At 54.7% G+C, this 18,970-nt stretch overlaps 6 protein-coding genes across 6 annotated transcripts; 2 read left to right on the top strand and 4 right to left on the bottom strand.

Annotated features, from left to right (window-relative positions):
• Positions 1-33: 33 nt before the first annotated feature.
• Positions 34-1,529, top strand: J7T54_007835 (uncharacterized protein; the record flags this gene model as incomplete). The annotated part of the gene is made up of 4 exons (XM_051510924.1): positions 34-50; positions 174-345; positions 399-722; positions 771-1,529. The coding sequence occupies 4 exons, from the start codon at positions 34-36 to the stop codon at positions 1,527-1,529; spliced, it is 1,272 nt and encodes a 423-aa protein (XP_051365598.1).
• A 157-nt stretch (positions 1,530-1,686) lies between these two features.
• Positions 1,687-3,512, bottom strand: J7T54_007834 (prephenate dehydrogenase [NADP(+)]-like protein; the record flags this gene model as incomplete). The annotated part of the gene is made up of 4 exons (XM_051510923.1): positions 1,687-2,741; positions 2,819-2,930; positions 2,997-3,057; positions 3,391-3,512. 4 exons carry the CDS (start codon positions 3,510-3,512, stop codon positions 1,687-1,689), a joined length of 1,350 nt encoding a protein of 449 aa, XP_051365597.1.
• A 1,470-nt stretch (positions 3,513-4,982) lies between these two features.
• Positions 4,983-6,553, bottom strand: J7T54_007833 (DNA repair Rad9; the record flags this gene model as incomplete). The annotated part of the gene is made up of 6 exons (XM_051510922.1): positions 4,983-5,144; positions 5,188-5,462; positions 5,568-5,804; positions 5,849-6,212; positions 6,257-6,394; positions 6,440-6,553. The coding sequence occupies 6 exons, from the start codon at positions 6,551-6,553 to the stop codon at positions 4,983-4,985; spliced, it is 1,290 nt and encodes a 429-aa protein (XP_051365596.1).
• Positions 6,554-7,525: 972 nt separating this feature from the next.
• Positions 7,526-8,996, bottom strand: J7T54_007832 (Chitinase-like protein; the record flags this gene model as incomplete). The annotated part of the gene is made up of 5 exons (XM_051510921.1): positions 7,526-7,761; positions 7,969-8,478; positions 8,531-8,762; positions 8,815-8,839; positions 8,884-8,996. 5 exons carry the CDS (start codon positions 8,994-8,996, stop codon positions 7,526-7,528), a joined length of 1,116 nt encoding a protein of 371 aa, XP_051365595.1.
• Positions 8,997-9,504: 508 nt separating this feature from the next.
• On the bottom strand, positions 9,505-10,944 carry J7T54_007831 (UDP-N-acetyl-D-glucosamine 6-dehydrogenase-like protein; the record flags this gene model as incomplete). Its single annotated transcript, XM_051510920.1, has 2 exons — positions 9,505-10,278; positions 10,339-10,944. 2 exons carry the CDS (start codon positions 10,942-10,944, stop codon positions 9,505-9,507), a joined length of 1,380 nt encoding a protein of 459 aa, XP_051365594.1.
• A 3,769-nt stretch (positions 10,945-14,713) lies between these two features.
• On the top strand, positions 14,714-17,313 carry J7T54_007830 (Chitin synthase-like protein; the record flags this gene model as incomplete). Its single annotated transcript, XM_051510919.1, has 3 exons — positions 14,714-14,794; positions 14,852-16,510; positions 16,570-17,313. The coding sequence occupies 3 exons, from the start codon at positions 14,714-14,716 to the stop codon at positions 17,311-17,313; spliced, it is 2,484 nt and encodes an 827-aa protein (XP_051365593.1).
• Positions 17,314-18,970: the final 1,657 nt, after the last annotated feature.

Below are 18,970 nucleotides of genomic sequence, written 5' to 3'. Positions count from 1 at the left end.
CATGGTTAGGCTTTATGGGGAGCACCTTTGCAAATGTTGCCTAAAGCCCGGTGAGTTTGGTTGGGTCTATCGCTGCACTCAGGATCGTGAGGACATGATCGAGTTCGACGCAGCAACTGGGCATCAAGTATATCAGGTCTCCTGAAAAGAAGTTTGTCCTGAAACTAATCAAGCCAGGTGGCATACGACCAGCTGGGCAGGTCGTTCGCGTCCCAGATGAGCATCAGGGAGAGAAGTGCTGCGGCGAGGCGAGATCGGCTCAGTTTCCTCGAGGAGCTGGACCCGAAGCAACTCTCACAGTACAGACCAGATCAGATTGTCACTATTCTCAGACAACGCGAAGAGGTAGAAATACCAATACTTTCCCAATGACAGAGCCTGAATACTAAGATTCCAAGGTGCACCACGCTATCGCGCGTGATGTATTCCGAGACCAGGCCGACATACTCAGCCAGATCCTGGATTCCAAGTCCCGTGTTCCTCGCGCTCAGGGGCGCAGCAAGCACCCTTGGGTCACCGACTTGGATACTGAATGCCAATACATGGTGTGCCCGACATGTCGACCTGGATGCATTGACCGTGCATATCTCAGCCTGATCGGTGTCAGCAAGGGAGAGACTCCGCCCACCGCAGCTGTGGGATTCGGCTTTCATGGCAATGGGGAAAGGCCAGTTGTACAAGCCGAGAGGCTGAAGACGATTGGATATCGTGTTGTGCCTCTGGTAAGTCGGCTCTGAGCTGGGCTAGTTTCGTGCTAACATGTTCTTTAGGTGTACCCCAGAAGTTCGTTTGACTCCTCTTCCAGCTCGGCAATGAGCATGCTTGAGCTCCTTGACCAGCAACTTGGCCAAGGACGATTGCTGCCTCCTTCCATTGGACCGGCGCCGAATGGTAAACCCAATGGTACGCATGTCGATCCGCAGTCCACTGTGCAACCCGAGCCTGCGGGTCACTTGAAGCCTTCACCAGGGTGTGAGAACCTAAGAGCCTTCACCAAGGACGCCGATCATGGTGAATCGAATGACGAGGCATCCGGTGCTCGTCCACCATGGACGCCTCCACCATCGCCTAGCCTTTACGGAAAGATGAGCGCAACAAAATTGCACAAGTTGGGGTGGGCCAAGGAAGAAAGCATCTCCAACGGTAGAAGCTCCATATCCATCAAGACGAATCACAGCATTCGATGCCAGTTATTGACCTCGATTCCATCGACAAACGCGCTCCAAATTCTGGCGCAATCTGGGAGCTACTTCACAGACAATTTCCCCGCACCAATGGATGAGGACGAGTATGATGTCGGCCTCACATTGCCCTTCCGCGAGCGTTCGTTCAGCAAGGCGTGCGAGACACCGCTGGAACAAGTCACTATTGGCCCAGGTGGAGATAAGGAGGGTATACAAGTGGCTACTACGATCGTCGAACACGAAGGAGAGGCCTTTACCCCTGCGCCTCTCCAAGTTGAACGGGGTGTGGCCGTGCTGGAAGAAAGTGTCGAGCTCAGGGTGCCGGATGTGATCACACAGATATAAATACTGCCCAGCATGGTGGCAAAAAGCGACAGTGGATGTCACCGATGTTAGATTCACTATATGTAGGATACAGTGTGGCGAGGCCAATGTACTGCAACGTTCATCAGGTTCTAGGAGGCAATAGTTCATTACTCGTGCATCATCGTGATTTCCCAGCTCACTGTGTCTTATCCTTGACGCCTTCCATGATTTGCTTCATCATCTGGTTACCAATTGTCTTGGCCTCTTCAAAACGCGGCTTGAAGAACTCTTGGGTACTCAAGAAGCGCTTCTCATACGTCTCAAAGTGTCCAATCGCAACGCACTCCGCCCATGCCCTGGCTGCAAAGGTGAACTCGAGGTCGTCGCTCCGGTATGTTAGGTCGCTGACGGCAGTCCTCAGGGTTTCTTCGAGCATCGCCTCATCGCCGAACAGGTGCTCTGTGACACCCAGCCGCAGGCGGAAAAGGGGCGTGCTGCAGATCATATGGTCATAGGGCACGGTGCCCAAATTCGCCCAGCAGTCTACCATAGCAAGAAGGCTGAGGTGGTTGTTGGGTCGCGGCGTGGAATCTGGAGAAGGCGTCCCCAAAGAAAATGAGGAGAGCACACCGGGTTGTAGCAGAGGCCCCGACGCTTCAGAACCCCATTTCGAATTGGCACCGAACACCTTGTCTCTGGCAGCAAACATGCGCTGTCGCAGTGCGGGTAAGTCACCCTCGAGCATGATCTTGTACAGGTCTGTGACGCTGCGCGCATACTCTGCGATCTGTTTCTTGGCCTCGGGATTGAGAATCGCAAGACCGGCGTAGACGTGCCATTTTTGCGAGTAGATTCTCAGCATGGTGTTGATTTTGACATTCTCTATCCCGCCGACGTAGCGAGCCAGTTCCCAGGGGAACTGCGTATTTGCGTGCCATGCCTTTCCCATGGAGAGGAAGGCTGCGTGCGTGACGGCCTGGGTGTCGGCTGTGATCCGGTCATGTTCCTTCGCGGAGAGATAGACGTAGCGTGATCGTAGGCAAGCGAGGACGGCCTCGACCTTGTGGAGCGCGGCATCGGGAGCGCGGTGCTGGACGAGTACAAGTGGCTGGCCCGCCGGCTCGACTGTAGGTCCGTGAAGTGAGTGGATGGATACGATGGACACATCGGCGGGGAGATGTGCTTCAAAGGCAGCGATCTCGGGGGATTTGCAGGATGTTTGGCCGCCGACAATGGCGCGGAGCTTTGTCGCTATACTGTGTTACTAACAGCGGTCCTTCCAAAGAGCGGGAGCAAAAAGCATAAAAATCACAGGGAGCAAGGCATACATGGTCCAAACTGGGCGATTACACGGTCAATGACAGCAGCCTCGACGCTGTAGATGATGTAGTCGCTTGCGCGGGAGACATAGTGGCCGTTGGGACATATTTCTATTCTGGGCTATAGATTTGACGAGACGCTTCAGCTATCATGGCATACGAGAGGACATGAAGGGACTGGCCGTACGTTGCTGGCATATTCTTGCGTCAAGCTCTCGTACTTGTCTTCCCTGTCGCAGGCCATGATGCTACCGAAATTGGTCAGACCGACTCGCCCGAGTTGCTCAATCTGCTTGAAGCTTGTTAGCTATAATTCTTGACGAGGTGTGAAACAAGACAAGAGATGTGTTGATTTTCTCAGACAGTAGTTATAGTAAGGTAGCTAGCGTTTACATCAGTGACAACCCAGGGCGGACACCAGCGGCCGGAACGGAAACCAGATAGCCCCAGGTCATACTCGAGCCAAATGCGCTCTAGTCATCATCGAAGGGGAGAGAGAGTGGGATCGTAGTAATCAATGACTTACCAATTGAAATAGGCTGGAGGCCAGGTCAACCAGAGCCGACGAGGCAAGAACTTACCGCCAGCCAGCGGCAGATAGCCGCTCGGCATACATCTTGCCCATGTCGCCCATACCAATGAGACCGACAACAAAGTTCTCCATGCCCGGCTGGGCGTAGTCACTCGGTGCTGCCGACTCCATTGTGTGCGGTTCGGATGGTAGAGAACAATGCCAAAGAAGCCTTTCACATGCTGGTGCACTTGCAACCGTCACTGGGTCTGCCGTTGCGTGGTTTGCGAACAACGATGACCTTGTCGAGGTTTGTGAGGAAGGATGCTTTGGGAGTTGAGAAATTTCGTGCAGTGGGTTTAGCTCTACGGGAAATATGAGGTGCGGTTATGTGCATATGGCACGTGCGTATTCTCAAGTAAGCTATATGCTACTAAGCGGGGTGTCATCTAACTGCATATGGGTCGACAGCCTTTGCACCAAGGTCCCTGAACGACATCACACTGCCCATGAGCATGATAAAATGAACGCTGTTTTTTCCATCGGATCCAATGGCTCAGGCCAGCTCGGCATAGGGCACAAGGAGGATGTGTCGGTACCGAAGCCGGTCCTGTTCCATCCTCCACAACCAGACTCATCTATTGTCAAAATCGCGGCGGGAGGAAACCACACACTCATCCTAACCAAAGAAGGAGCTGTGTACTGGAGTGGTGATGGCACAAGCGGAGCTTGTGGAATCGGGCCTCGAACAAACCTACCTGCTTTCTTGGGGATTAAGCTGGTCAGGGATGGCGAGCCGGGCATTGGCAAGATCTCACTGATTGCTACTACATGGGAAGCTTCTATCTTCGTCGCTAGAGATGCAGAAGGCAAGAATACGGCAGTCTTCACATGCGGCGTCGGTCCGAAAGGGGAGCTTGGTGCTGGCGAGATGATGGTACGGACCCCAACCGCCACACGTTTGGCAGGGTTTCCACCACCCAACGCAGAAATCATCGATCTGCATGCTTGCATGGGCCACGTTGTCGCTGTTTTGGACAATGGAGATGCATACGGCTGGGGCAACTGCCGCAAGGGTCAGGCTGGACAGCCTGCAGCCGTTCTATACGCCCCTCGCAAGATCGAAGACGTAGGATTCCCAGTACGCAGAGCCGTGTGCTGCAAGGAAGCAACCTGTCTTTTTGGCGAACCTGCCAAAGGGGATTTCAAGGTGATAGGTTCAGACAAGTGGTTGTTGCAGTCGTCCGCGCCCGTCACCGCTCCGGATTGGACCGACGTAGGCGCGAGCTGGGGAAACATCTACATTCTCACCAAACAAGGCAAGCTCGAAGCGTGGGGCCGTGATGATCACGGTCAGTTACCTCCGCCGGACCTACCAAGGCTCGCACAGATAGCTGTCGGCAGCGAGCATGTCGTTGCCCTCGCTGACACTGGCGACGTCCTTTCTTGGGGATGGGGCGAGCACGGTAATTGCGGTCCCAAGGTGGAGGATAACATTGTCAAGGGACGCTTCAATGTCATTGCGTCGTCAAGGTTCATACCTAACGGCTCCGCGGTGGAGGCCGTTGGGGCAGGATGTGCAACTAGCTGGGTATATATCGCGGAGGCGGGCAATCCCACTTAACAACACTTCTCATCCGGTATTCCAGCATCATGATCTCATTAGTCGGGAAACAAAGCCAAGTTCTGGACCTCCGACATGTTTTGGGTCGGCTCAAGGGCCTGCGACTCGAGGTTTGCGCTTGCAGCGTCTTCGGTATTCGCGTCGGGGGCTGGCTGCGCGGTTTGATGCATCATACTCTTCATTCGCAACTCGGCGGGGTTCTGACAAGTTAGCGAGAGGCACTGAGGTTGAAAGACGACTCACCGTTTCAGCACTGTGATCCCATTCCAACCTGGCGTTATCTTCCTCTTCTTCCTCGTCCCTCATTGGCTCCCAGCTTTCTTCATCTACGAAGAGGCTTTCCGAGTTGTGCGTCGCTGGTGGAGGTGCTTGTTGCGTCGGGCGGAGATCGAACGCACCGAGTCGAGAAGCACTTGCACGAGGAGCTGACATCTGAGGTGTCAAATTCGGCGGTCTCCTTGAAGCCGGTGGTGGAGGTGGCATCTGCTGGGCGTCCTGGCCTGGCGCCTCCGAGGGGGCTACACTGGTCCTACGAGAAGCAGCTTCAAGACGGGGAGCATTGCTCTGTGTTTGGTTTTTGCGTCCCTTTTTCGTTTTGTGCGAGGGATTGATGCCACGCTCACCGACAGTCATGACCAGAAATTCACAACTGATAGCCTCGCTGCCATAGGAGAACTGGATCGGGCGGGCTGGGAGTGAGTAGCGGGCTGAGATGACGTTTCCGGTAATTCCAGCATGCTGGATGATTGCTCTGAAGTCTTTGACGGAAATAACGATATGCAGTTTGTCTTCAACATCAATGTCGTCGAACTCGTCGGCCTCGACAGCAATGGATGTCTGCAGCGGCTTCTTGAGAACAGCTGCTTGGTCAGCGTAACCCTTGAAAATAGTGTAGAAAGCTTACCATCCTCTGAGACTGTCTTCTCGCTGAAGCACGTAAAATTTACATGGTCCCCATCTGTGTTAATGTCCAGCAAGTCTATGCCCGGTCCAAAGTGGTCCATGAGCTGGCGCAGTGTCCGTGAGGCAATGACCCAATGGTGCGGAGAGTCGCTCTTATTGAACTTTGCGTGCACCGGCACCGCGACCTCGAAGGGCAGGCGATGCGTGCTGGTGAGGCCATTCCTGAAGACGATTCGCGCAATGAAGCGACTGGAAATTCCTTCACCGTCCTCAACCGCCACGTCGCACTTTTCGATGACCGTGTGCCTCTCGACGTCGCGCTGCGTGTCTACACTGGTGCGACTTCGGAAGATGGAGATGAGAGACTATGGGGTCAGCTGAGCATTGGCAGCCACGACAGCTCACTCACCCTAATGAACAGTGTGCAGTAGAACTTCTCGCGGTACGGCCCCGTTCCTTGAAAAGAGTACCGCGAGAAAAATTTGCCGGGCCCGAACTTGAAGCTTGCATAGGCTGACTTGGTGACATTGAGCGTGGTCAACGTGAACTGATGCTGTCAGTCTTGTCGGATGTTCAGGATCTCTGCTCCTACCGAGTCCTTGCGAGCTTCGAGCGAAACATCGTCACTAAACTTGCTGAGGCAGATGAGGGCGTCCCGGAGAGCAGTGACGCCTTCCTCGCTCAGAGTGAAGTTCAAAATCGCCATGGCTCCATTTCTATTTCATTCTTGACAGTAAAGAACTTGCTGTTCCTGCTGTAATGCGCAGACGGCTCAGGTTGAAGTCGAACGCGTGGTGGGATGTGAAGTCGCGAATAGTGGAACCCCAATGGCGGGTGGGCGGCTGGAGTTGCTCGTGGCTCAATCACTCTTTACATTACCCTGGACGAACCTTCTCATCCATGAAGTCATCCAAGAGGTTATTTCTAGAAGGCTCGTGAGGCTAGCAACATTTGTTCATTAAAGCGCTATCATAAGAATCATTAAACATCATATCGCAAATGCCTTTTCGTTCCTTGGCCAGCGCGATGACATGTTCACCTGCAGTTCTCTTTCCCATCCATCCTCGATCAAGTTCAAGCCCACGTTGGATGTCTTGATGATCTCAACGTCTGAAGCAGTTGAACTTGCCAAGGGAGAACCGCCAGGCACCGCGATGAACACCGTGCCTATTGACGTGAACGCTGGTGCCGAAATGGCGACCGCCGATACCCTTAACCCATTGGAGACCCATGGCGACGATGTGGTTGTGGTGTGTTTGTGGTGTTTGTTGGAGGCGATGACGTAGTTCTTGAAGATTTGAACTGTTGAATACCATGTTAATCAAGGTTGGTGTCCAGAACTGGTCTGGTAATACTCACAATTAAAATGGGTTTTTTGTTTTTTTGTTTGTTTTTGAGACAAGGATTTGAGAAATATTGCTGCTCGAGAAGGGGGATGTAGCTACAGGGAGATTGATCATATTTATCATGTGTCCTGAGCTTTGTTGAGCAGCCGACATCCTGATTGCACCCACCTCAATGATGACGAAATGGCGTGGCTGTGGTACGCTAACTCAACTTCTAAAGTCCCCTGTTTCGACCCGAGGGCCACTCTTCGTTAAAGACCTGCAGAAAACACTGAGCCGATCTCCCACTTCCCGTTTAGCTCATGCACAGGCGACATTCCGCTTCCTTGGTTTTATGAGCTTCGCGCTCTCTCTGGCGCCGATGAGGCTATGCGATCCGAGTCCACGCCCGCGATCTCGAGCGGTCTCGAGCGGTCTCGCGCGGTCTCGCGCTTCCTCGTGGGAATCCTGACGCCTTGCACAGCCCCCCGTGCGCAACGATTCGTAAGGCGGGCAACCCACATGACGCTGTTGCGTGGCTGCGAGGGAGGGATCTCTCCGAAGAAGCCTGGTTTTGACCGCGAGGAAACTGAAAATTGTTCAGATAAGGTTACCGATCCGCACGGTTATTAAAACCTAATTTACTTGTTAAGCGCTGCCAAGCCGGCAGTGACCAGACTTTGACTGCCTTGCCTGTCGCCAACGCCAGTCCAATAAAAAAGACCACCGAGTTGTTGCGTCCTCACGTATCGCGCTTTCGCTGACACGGTAGCTGGCACATCAAACGTAACGAAACCTTTTCCGCCCTCCAAGTCAACATGTGACGCCGTTGCAGCATGATGGTCTATGTGGGCATCCAAGATCCAGCTCTCGGGCATATCAGAATACTCCATCTCCCCAGCGCTGTGGAATGAATGACCAGGGCCGCTGGCCTGAGGAAAATATTTGGCATACGCTGGCACGCCAAGTAGAATCTTCTCCCTTGGGAAGCCATTCGCAAGTAAATAGTCAACACCAGCGGCTCCTGACTTGCGAAGCGTTGAGCACGTGTTTTCCTGCGGAGCCAGTAACTGGGCCTGATGACCGCAAACGTCGGTCCAGGCTCCGGTGAAGTCGTATGCCATGAGGTTGAGGAAGTCAAGGAGGGCACCGGCCGTCCTCAGATCAACGTGCTTGAGGCAGTATTGACCGACGGGCAGGGCTGTACTAACGAGGTACGCAGGGGCCGGTAGAGTCCTGCGGACATCCCAAACCAGCTTGACATAATTCTCGCCTTCATCGCACTGGGTAGGATGCTCCCAGTCGACTTTTTTTGTTTAGTACCTGAAAGTTGCCCACGAACAATTGGTCCGACTTACTATCGACCCCGTCAAACTCGTACTTGTCACAGAAGTTGCGAGCTTCTCTCGCGAATCTTTCCCTCGCTGCAGGATTGGCAGCCATCGCAGGGAACTCGGCACTCCCTGAGCCACCGCCTATCGAGACGAGTGTCTTCAAGTGCGGGTTCTCTCGCTTCATCTTTGCAAAGGCGGCTAGGCACCCCTGCTCCCCATCGACCTGCTTCCGCAAATCACCAAAATCGTCCAGGAGCTATAGCGTTTCCGGTCAGCATTTCGGGCGAACATTCACGGATAACGCTTACCCGAAGTGTACCATTCTCGTTGACCCTGTCGTTCGTCAGAAGATTCCGTATATGACATTTTGTACGCACCTCACGAACGCATAGAATGCATGCGTGGCTACACGGATATTCAGCGACGACGGCGGCTTTCCTTTGTATACTTTCCAAGATGGATAGTATACAGCGTTGGCGAATGGAGACATGTTGTGCGAAGGCTGGTTTCCGATCAAGTGGTGAGAGAGAAGTTGGGATTCAGTCACGCGGCGCAGGCGGGCTGGTTGGACTCATATAGCGACGCTGTACACCGAGTGAGGTCATTCAGCCGCTCAGGCCCTTCATCGACTCGATCATTGGTCCGCTTGGGATTTGTTTGATCTTTTTGTATTGCACGGGACTCAGTCTGTGCTCGAGCTGTCGTGGGCAGCACATCGCTTTTTGTACTATCTGTACTCAGGGACTGTATCTCAGACTTCTCAGTATTACAGCTCTGTGTACCAATGGGCTCTTAAAATCGCTTCCACATTTTACATTTTTGAAATGTCTCCTTTCAACGAATCCAGATATTCAATGCGTATATCCAAAGAAATTACCTTGAGCCAGCCATCTGTGCTGAGGCAGGAGCACTGGACTTCACGGGCGGCAGCGGCACGTGATGGGTCGTGCCATCATCAAACAATTTCCCACGCCCACCAATCGAACCTGTGCCGCTAATCAACGACACCACATCTCAACATTGGTCCCCCGCAATTCATTCAATACTGTGAAGTCCATCTCGCGCTGCTTCAAAGCCACAATGACGAGGTCAAAGGTTTCGAGCCCCTCGACAGTCCACTCGCTGTCTGCAAGACGCGGAATATGCGGGATCGCGTCCTGATGGACGAGCGCGTCTGCCCAGATCACCTCTGCCTCCTGCGAGATGGCGAGGCTCTTCGCAAGATCCAAACCAGGGGAATTGCTCAACGATGTTTGCCCAGCTTTGAAAGCCATCCCTGCCACCAACACCCTGGGACTCGCGGACCGCTTAGGCAATCTTCGCAACAACTCGAGCGCCCTGTCTGCAATTTTCGCAGGCCGAGACCACATGGCGCTCGTCGCGGCCTCGAGAAGTGGGAAGCTATTGTTTGACAGCAGGTAGAACGGGTTAACCGGGATACAATGGCCGCCGACTCCCACCCCGGGTGCGTAGGGCATGTAGCCAAAGGGCTTCGTCGACGCTGCATTGCACACCTCGTAGGGGTCGATGTCGTGGGAAATACAGGCATCAGCCATCTCGTTGGCATAGGCGATGCACACCATTCTCTGGCAATTTTCGTACAACTTCATCATCTCGGCAACCTCAGGTTTGGAGACCGTGACCACATTGTCAAAGATGGTCCGATACACGCGATGGATGGCATCGAGAGACCCGGGCACCATGTCATCAAGGCCCGAGATGATCTTTGGTATGGCTTGGACGGGTGGGTCGACACGACCGGGATCGACACGCTGATTGTGGGTGGTTAGCAAACAGACACACTTGGTCATGAATATCAGGTGGAATCTTACCTCTGGAGACATTCCTGCGAAGAAACCGCTCGCCTGTGCCAGGGGACCAAGCAATTGCCGGGTCATGCCAACAGCAACAGAGCTCTCGACGACGACGGTTGAGCCACGGCGGGCAACCTGCCCTACGGACTTGATTGCTTCCCTAAGGTACGAAGAGTCAATCGTCCTGTCTGGACGAAGGAGCGTTGGTACCGAAATTAGGAAGTGTGTTGCCCTGGAGAGGTTGCGGGCATTGTCTGTGAACTCCATCTGCGCCTTGGCGGCATAGTCCTCTCGAAGCTGACGAACTCGGGCGTGCGAGACATCGAACCCGATCACGTCGTAACACTTGGAGAAGGACTCGACCAGATGGCTGCCAACATAGCCCACGCCCAGAACGGCAACAATGGGTTGGTCATCAGGTCTTACAGGCGACGGCGGCCGACTGATCTCTGTTTGGCAGTCGCTGACAGATGTTGGCGGAGTACTCGGGCATGTGTCTGCCGTCAAGTAGCTCCATGGATATTCGTCATGGTTGGCAGAAGCATCGACGAAGGATCTTGCTGGAACGTCTTGCACTCCAATGAGAACGCTGTGCTTGGTTTCGGCTGACAAGACTGTTGCCATTTTGAGGTTTGACACCGAACAGCAGGAGAGACGAGGGTGGAGAGCAAAGGAAATTCGAGGTGAATTTCAGCAGCGAAGTCAAGCCGCTTGCTATGCACCGAACAGGGTGGGCTCCCGATGGTGCCAAGGTGCAGGGACGGCGTGGTATTTCACTCCTTTGCGCTTGTGGGTATACGAAATGAAGTCATGAAGACCGAGGGGCGAAACATTGCAGAGCAGGTCGGGGCAAAGTGTCGATGGGTATGTATGTGCGCTCGCAGGTTGCACTCTGACAAGCAGGGGCGTGTGCAATAGCCCGACTGGCCGAGATCACCGACGACAAAGGAACTGTCAGCTAGGCACGAAACTAGACCGAGACCACCTCAAGGAAAATATGCATATCGATGCCTAGCAAGGCTGGGCACTGTCCATACAATTCTATGAGCGTACAGCAACAAGTGCTACCCGCGACGCAACGCCAGGTTCCGGCGCCACAGCTGCCGTCAATGTTGTTCAGACGTTGGGCTACCAGTCTCACAAAAGACATAGGCCTATCTTTGCGATTTTCAGCTCAGTCTAGGTGTTAAGTTCTGGCTGATCGGCATAGACCTAAGAACGTGCCCAGTCATGGTCGAATAACACGACAATGGCAACAGGAGCAGTGCCTGTGCCCTTCGCCTCGGACTACCCGGACATGTGAGACAGATCAACAGGTTCACGACAAATCAACCAATCGATCGACGGCTGTGCCTGGCTTGTACCTGGTACTGTCTCCTTCAGTCGGCGTACTCGACATGGCGGCGTGCCTGGAGACAAGGACGGACAGGCGTGGCATTGACGATCGGCGAGTCTAGCCTTGGCCCGGCCGGTGAGCTCGTCTTTGTTGAAAGTAACGTTGGCTGAACTGGCCATGCGCAGAACTTCAGAAGTCACACTTGTTCTAGAAAGCTGGGGGTCAGCCTTTGCGGTCCAAGCTATGGCATTGACGAAATGAAGTGACCATTGCGGTAAAGGAGTGCTTCCGCATGGTACGCCAAAGAGGAGGCTCCTGTCTTGCGGCAACCCCCCAATTGGCAGCCTCTTTGATCCTGTTGTATCATTGCCTGCCTTGCTTCGGCAAAGAGAAGGAACGCGCTTCCACGCGCTCCATTCCCAGAGGAGCAGCACCCAACACGGGCTGCTTGAACGCTGGGCTTTGATCGATGTGGCAGCGCGCAGGAAGCGACTTTGCGAGACCACCGACCCCACAAATCTTGGCTGGCGCTTCAGCAAGCTGGCCTTGAAATTAGCACCATGCTTCTAACCTGGGTGGTGCGAGCTATTCAGGGAGCCTGATGTGCCGGCCGCCAGGGTTAACTAAAGTTTAGCGCTGCTGATCTATCTGGCTACATTCTGCTCAATGCCTTTCGTGACGACGTCGAGGAGAATAGCACGCAGCATGTTTCCTCGCTCGCACCGCGCAGAGGCCCCAGCGTGGACAGAATGAATAGGATTGAGGAAGACGCCTTCCGAATGGTTCAAAAATGGAAACATGGAGTGCAGACTCTCCGTCTGGTTGAGGGGCCGATTGGCGCAGGCGAACGCCGCTATGGGATGCAGTACCTTTGGCTGAATCGTGGAACGTGCTGCGACGCCCGATCTTCAGCTATCCATCGATGCAGAAATGTCCGTCGCTGTGCGGTGCTGCACCTGGAGTCGCAGTAGCAGCCGCCTCTGTCCGTGCCGCGGTCAATTATTGCGGCAGCCGGACCTCAGCGACGCGCTGCATCCTCCGGCGATTGCTGATCTTACCATGCTCGGCCCTCGGTCAGCGCAGCCGTCGGCATGTTTGGCCACTTTTGGAGCCACTTTCAAAGTCTAGAATAGAAGCTGACTATGATCAGACTTTGTCGTCCCCCCACCCGTCGTGCTGCCGGCGGAGGACAAAAGGCTTCACCAACTTGAACACGAGGCACTGGCTGGCACAATACGGAGGGCAAGCAGCTGGTAGCTTTTGCTCGCTTTACGGCTGTCACTGCTGCTGCCGCTGCCACCATAGTCCCCGCCGGATAGTGGGATCACTGCAGGTTTTCTGTACCGGTATTATGTATGGGCTTTGTACAGCCAGTGAGGGACCACCTTGAATACAGTGCGCCATCCAACATGAGGCAAATGCTGCGCGGTACGAGAGGCTGTATCGCATACTCCTGGGTTTTGCCCCTTTCTTGGCAGCGGCTCGAGTCTAGTCTGACGGTTGCACTGCGTCACGGGCCCTGCACCCTGCCTTGGAAATCAAAGGCCGCGGTTGAGGACGCGGCGCATGGAGTCCACACTGAGTCGGCTGAAAGATGAAAAGTCAAACTACATCTCGAGATTCCACTTCGACTTCTCCACGCCTTGCCACCTCGATGCTCGTATTGCGTGCTGACGAGAGTACTGCCACAGTGGATGGCGAATGACAAGCTGCATCAGCATCTCGTTTCTTCTTCGTTCGCTCTGATCAGCCTAATGAAGTACAACGGCTTCTGCCTTGGATTGAGCCGATATCCCAGTTTGAGCTTCGTTCCACCAGGAATTGTACCATCAGATTAATCTTTGGCGCTGCGTCGTATCTTGCCCCTCGGCTGGCCGCGAAGCCCGCCCCGGTGTTGTGCTTCCCAAGGCTACGAATCGCTCACCTGGCTTTTATTTCACTCGTCTCACGCTGAGTGATCTTTTGCAGGTATGCCGGTGGCTGACGACGCAGCGCATCACGAAGCATGGGCACATCTCAGCTGCCCACCTGGAAGACTGCGCGATGTAGTTGAATGTAGCCCGTTTCCGAAGGAATATTGCTAGCTACGCATTTCACGAGAAGCAATGCGATGAGGCCACGAACGTACACATTGCACACTCGAGTACCTGAAACGGTGTCGTCTCGTACACAAGTGACTGCTCTAGGACAGTAGTTATTAGTTGCCCGAGGTGTGAGGGGCTTACCAGGCAACCCCAGACGCAGCCTACGGGGTCCGTACCGGAGCCGCACGAGACGGCAGCACAAACTTCCGTACTTGACTTGGGCATTTATTTCTTGATTCGACCATGGACTATCACTCGCTGATCCTATCATCTATGGAGAGCTGAGATCGATCCCCGGGCCGTGACCCTGCCGCTTGGACCGAGAGACCTGGACCTGGGCTGGGCTGAGCCAGCGGGCCCATTAGCAATTGGGTCGTATTCACCTGCCACCGGACGCAACAGCAGACAGGGTTGCGTTGCATTGCGTTGCATTGCGTTGCATTGCGTTGCGCTGGATCGAATCGCATCCATCAGTGATAGATGGACCTCAGCCAGGGCATGGACGCACTGCCATGCAGTCTTTTGTCCCACCGGCTTTATTACTTTGTTCCCCTCAGCCCTGAGCAAGTGATCGGCGCAACCGACCAGCGCCTGGATCATTCAGCCACCTCGGTCTGCGGGATCTCTAATACCAAGTTACTTTCGAACGTGCGCTGTCGTGAATGTGGACTAGAGATCCAGAGGGGGGCGTGCGATATCTTTGTCTGTTTACGATGCGCCGTTGGGGGTCTGCCCTTTTCCTTGCCTACGCTTCCCTCCTCATGCGTTGCAAACACACAAAAACACTAACGGACTAAACCCCAGCTTTCTCTTTAAAGACATTCACATCGCCATGTTTTCAGTGGTCTGTCGCTTTTGGGGGGTAAGGCTCTCCCCACGGATCACCACTGAGACCAGTCTAGGTCTGCTGCCAATACTCATTGTCATCACTCGTTTGGCTTTCCGTGTCTGTGTCTGAGTATCTGGGACAACAATGGGTTATGCTACAGATCGAAGATCCCAGAGCAGGCTCTCTGCGGCCATGGACCAAGATGGCCTTGTGCAAAACACCAAGGTACGTGGCAGATTTTCTGCAGACAGATAATCATGTTCGTGATCATTGACTTTATAGGACTCCCGCACGCAACCATTGGCACAAGACGACTTGCAACCACCTAGGTTCACCGCGAACCGCCAGTACATTGCTCCCGGTAGGCCAGCCAAGGCCTCGCAATGGGAGTGTGAGGAGTTGGATGCGAGCTCATCGCGGAGACAAGCCTCCGGCGGCAACCCCTTTGAAGATTATGAGGAGTCGTCAGAAGGGACGCAACCGTCCGCCACCGTGTCGACCAGGACATCCATCGGCCAGACGCCTGATACCGCCGATGTGTTCCAGGCGCATGCCGCCAGCAGCCACCGCGACTACTTCAAACCTCGGTCGCCTCCTGCAAGGGACGTCCAACGACCAGGTAGCTCAGCTAGCAATGCTCGACGCCTGGGGAGGGCATCGCGCTTCTCGGACGAGCGCAGCAGCAGCGTGTCTTCCCGACCGGAGTCGTCAGAAGCCGCGGTGGCGGCGGAGCCGGCAATTACTGCTCTGCCGCAGGCTCATCTTCAGTCATCTACCCAACCTACCCAGCAGACCGACGCTACATCAGGCCCATCGTCTGCAGCCGCCATCAAAGAAGCCAGTGACGTGCAGCGGGCGACCGACAAGATCATCCAGCGAGGCAAGCGCAAGATCACCTTCCAAAAGTATCTCTTCACGTTTGGTCTCATCTGCCTGAACACGCTCTTCATCTTCTCTTCCTGGTACTGGTCGCGTTACTACTATGTATACCTGCCGTTCATCATGTTCCCACTGGCGCTCAACTGCACCATGATTGTCTCTCTCATGGTGTTCAAGCTTCGCAACGTTGTTCGACCTGAACGCATCATCGAGCCTGACCACACGGAAGACCTGGTCTACATCATGCCCTGCTACAACGAGACGTTTGAAGAGTGCAGCCACTCGATCGACTCGCTCGTGGACCAGGTAGGCATTGAGCACCACAAGCGGGGCATTATGGTGGTTTGCGACGGGCGTGTGCGCGGGCCCGGGATGGAGAAGACGACCGGCGACTATCTGTTGGAAGATATCTTTGTCGACCGCACCCATCACGAGAGGATCCGCGGCGCATACCGGGGATGGAACGGCATGAGCATAGACATTGAGGTATCGCGCGGCCACTACAAGGGCGTGCCGTACTACTGTATCGTCAAGGAGCAGAACCAAGGCAAGCGTGACAGTCTGATCGTGATCCGCTCGTTCCTCCACAAGTTCAACCAGCGGCGAGACAGCCCGTCGCACATCTTCTCCCCGGAGTTCTTCCACTCCATGACCAGCTGGCTGACCGAGTCCGTCCAGGTCGACCAGGTGGATCATCTGGTGGGCATGGACGCCGACACCATCTTTGACAAGCACTGTGTGGCCCAGTTGCTCAAAGAGTCCAAGTATCCCAACACGGTGGGCGTCTGTGGCTTTGTGGCCGTCGACTTTTCAGGCGGCAACTGGAACATCTGGCGCCTCTACCAAAACGCCGAGTACACCATTGCGCAGTGCTTGCGGCGCCTTCACCAGTCCATGGTCACCAAGAAGGTCTCATGCCTGCCTGGCTGCTGCCAGCTGCTCAAGATCTGCGAGTACACGTGTGGCGACAAGGTCCTGGTGGAGCTGTTTGGATACCACCCTGCTCCCATGGATGGCATGCTCAAGCAGGTACGGGCGACGGCGTCTGAAGACCGTAATCATGTGAGTGACAGTACAAAGATGCCACTGGAAACAACAGTATACTAACAGCTACATTAAAGGTCTGTCTAATGCTCACGACCCATCCGGAGGCGCAGACCCGCCAGGCCCTCCGCGCGCACGCATACACGGACGTGCCCAAGACATGGAGCGTCTTCCTTTCGCAGCGTCGGCGCTGGACACTGGGCGCGACGAGCAACGACCTCTTGCTCCTGCTGTCACGCCACTGCCAATGGTTCGAGCGCATCCTGGCCCTCTGCAACGTCCTGGTTTGGTGCCTCTGCGCGTTCATTGTGGCGGCGATTGGCTGCATGATTGTTGCCTTCATGTCCCAGCCCTGGTGGATTATCATGGCCTTTGCGAGCGTCATGATCATCCCGCTCCTCTACTACATTATGATTGCCGTGTGGCACCCACGCACCATGCGCGAGCGGGTACAGTACCTCGCCGGGCTGGCCGTCTTTGTCATCTGCGGGCCTTTCCTCAACATTTTTGTCATGCTCTTTGCTGTCCGGAACATGGACAGCTTCGGGTGGGGCAAGACGCGTCTCGTCGTGGCCGAGGAGGTCAAGGAGAAGATGGCCGCGGACAGCAACGATACCCAAAACAGCCATCCTGGACCCAGGTCTTTGGGCGCCAGCACCGGAAATGCACTGAATGAAAAGAAGACGGCCCCTGCCGACGCACCGCAGCCTCTGCTGACCGACCGACCGCATGATGAAGAGGCTGCACTGGACACGCTCTTTGCAAGGCCACAAGCAGCGCATGCACCAGTCGCATCACCCGCATCCGTGGCCGCACGATGACACGAGACGGGGCATACGAGTTTTTGATATGCGGAAGAGCTCTTGGACGTATCACAATGGGGATGCGGGGGCGTTGTTTATGTTTGTGTTGGCGTTGCACAGCAAACGTATGGAAATAGTACGTATAGGCTTTTGCAAAGACCCGGGCATATAGAGCTCATGATTTACAGTCGCCTGCTGACGACCTTGTTGCGAGATTATTTTTCTTTCTTTTCTGTCTCCAGTCGGCGAAGCATCTGGGGAGAGTATCCGCGTCTTGTGATTCGTTGGATTCGCTGGCGGCCGCCCAAACGGGTAATTGAGTCAGCGTGCTGCTGCTACGGAGCGATACAATGGACATTCTCGTGGCGCCTGCTCACGACACGCGCGACAACGCGTTGCATTTCTCCCGACATGTCATTATGCGGGATGCAACGTATTGGCATGGCTTGAGCGTGCTTGAGCCTTGGACCTTGCGCAAGCGCAGGCACTCTATTCATGTCTGGGAGCGAGCCATCCAGAACCCCTCTCCAAGAAACCTTTACCCTTGCAACTGTTCTGTGAGAGGCAGGAAATTGACACAGGGTGGAGAAGATGGAGTTGGGGTGCGGCAGAGACAAAGAAAAACTCCGATCAGCTAACGATTTAGCGCAGCTTTCAATGAGTGTCACGAACAGGGGTCGAGGCTACAGCCCTCAAAGTCATTCAGATTCGCCATGTGCGTACTGCCCTCGGTTGGGTGTACAAAGAAAAGAGACTTTGATACCAATCTGCGCACGCCTGAACTTGGCCTGACGTAACTCGTAGTTGAGACCTCCTCCCACTTCCAATCACCGACACAGGCGACAGGTGGCACAGCGTCTGTTGTACTTGCTCAAGGACAGTTGATTCTTTTCCGTCTCGTGTTCACGTACCCGCTGGACGAGCCTTCGGGACACGCAGGTCCCGGCACGAGGCTGGGGCCTCTTGCGCACTCGATCGTTCCCTGTCTCGAAGGAATTGGCTGGGAAACCAGCGATGCTCCAGCGTGAGCATAGCTCCTCTCCCCTGGCTTGGATTGTACAGATATTCGTGCATAGTGATGCTACCGTATGCTAGTCACGACAAGAAGGCGGATCGACGCAGGCTTCGTCAATCACTCCAGGGGGTTGCCGTGGCGAAGGAGCACACAGGGGGTGTGCAGAGAAGATGTCGCTCTACGACTGCCTAGCTGCCATGCCTTGTAGACACATACCCGTGTGTGCGTGCCTATACGACCTGCATGCCTGCTTACTTGTCTTGACTTTTCTTTCCTCTCGGCAACGCACGGACTACGTAGTTATGGCCTGACCTGTAGGTCAGTGCATGATGGGGCAGACTATTCTTGGGCTACCAGGTATTTCTGACTTTCTTTCTCATGGCTCCTCGAGCCTATTGTCCACCACAAGGTGGCTTGTCCTTTGCTCGGCCGGCGGTGCAATTCATGGCGTTCATGCAGCGGCGTGGCGTCTTGGTTTCCTCCATTCATTCTCGGGTTATCAGTGCGAAACGAAATGTAGATCCCAGTAGATGCAGGACCAGCGCTGATCTCGGCCGCGGACTGCAGCCAATGGTTCATTTCCTAATGGTCAATCATCGGCGTGTCACGAGCTGAGTGACGGCGATGCATCAAAGCTGCCCATCCCCCTTCCCCTTCGTC

The sequence above is a fragment of the Emericellopsis cladophorae genome (genome assembly GCF_022114955.1).
Source record: "Emericellopsis cladophorae strain MUM 19.33 chromosome Unknown NODE_3_length_1261782_cov_116_963312, whole genome shotgun sequence".
Lineage (NCBI taxonomy): Eukaryota > Fungi > Ascomycota > Sordariomycetes > Hypocreales > Bionectriaceae > Emericellopsis > Emericellopsis cladophorae.
Note: the sequence above shows the minus strand (reverse complement) of the source record. Positions and strands in the feature narration are given on the sequence as shown.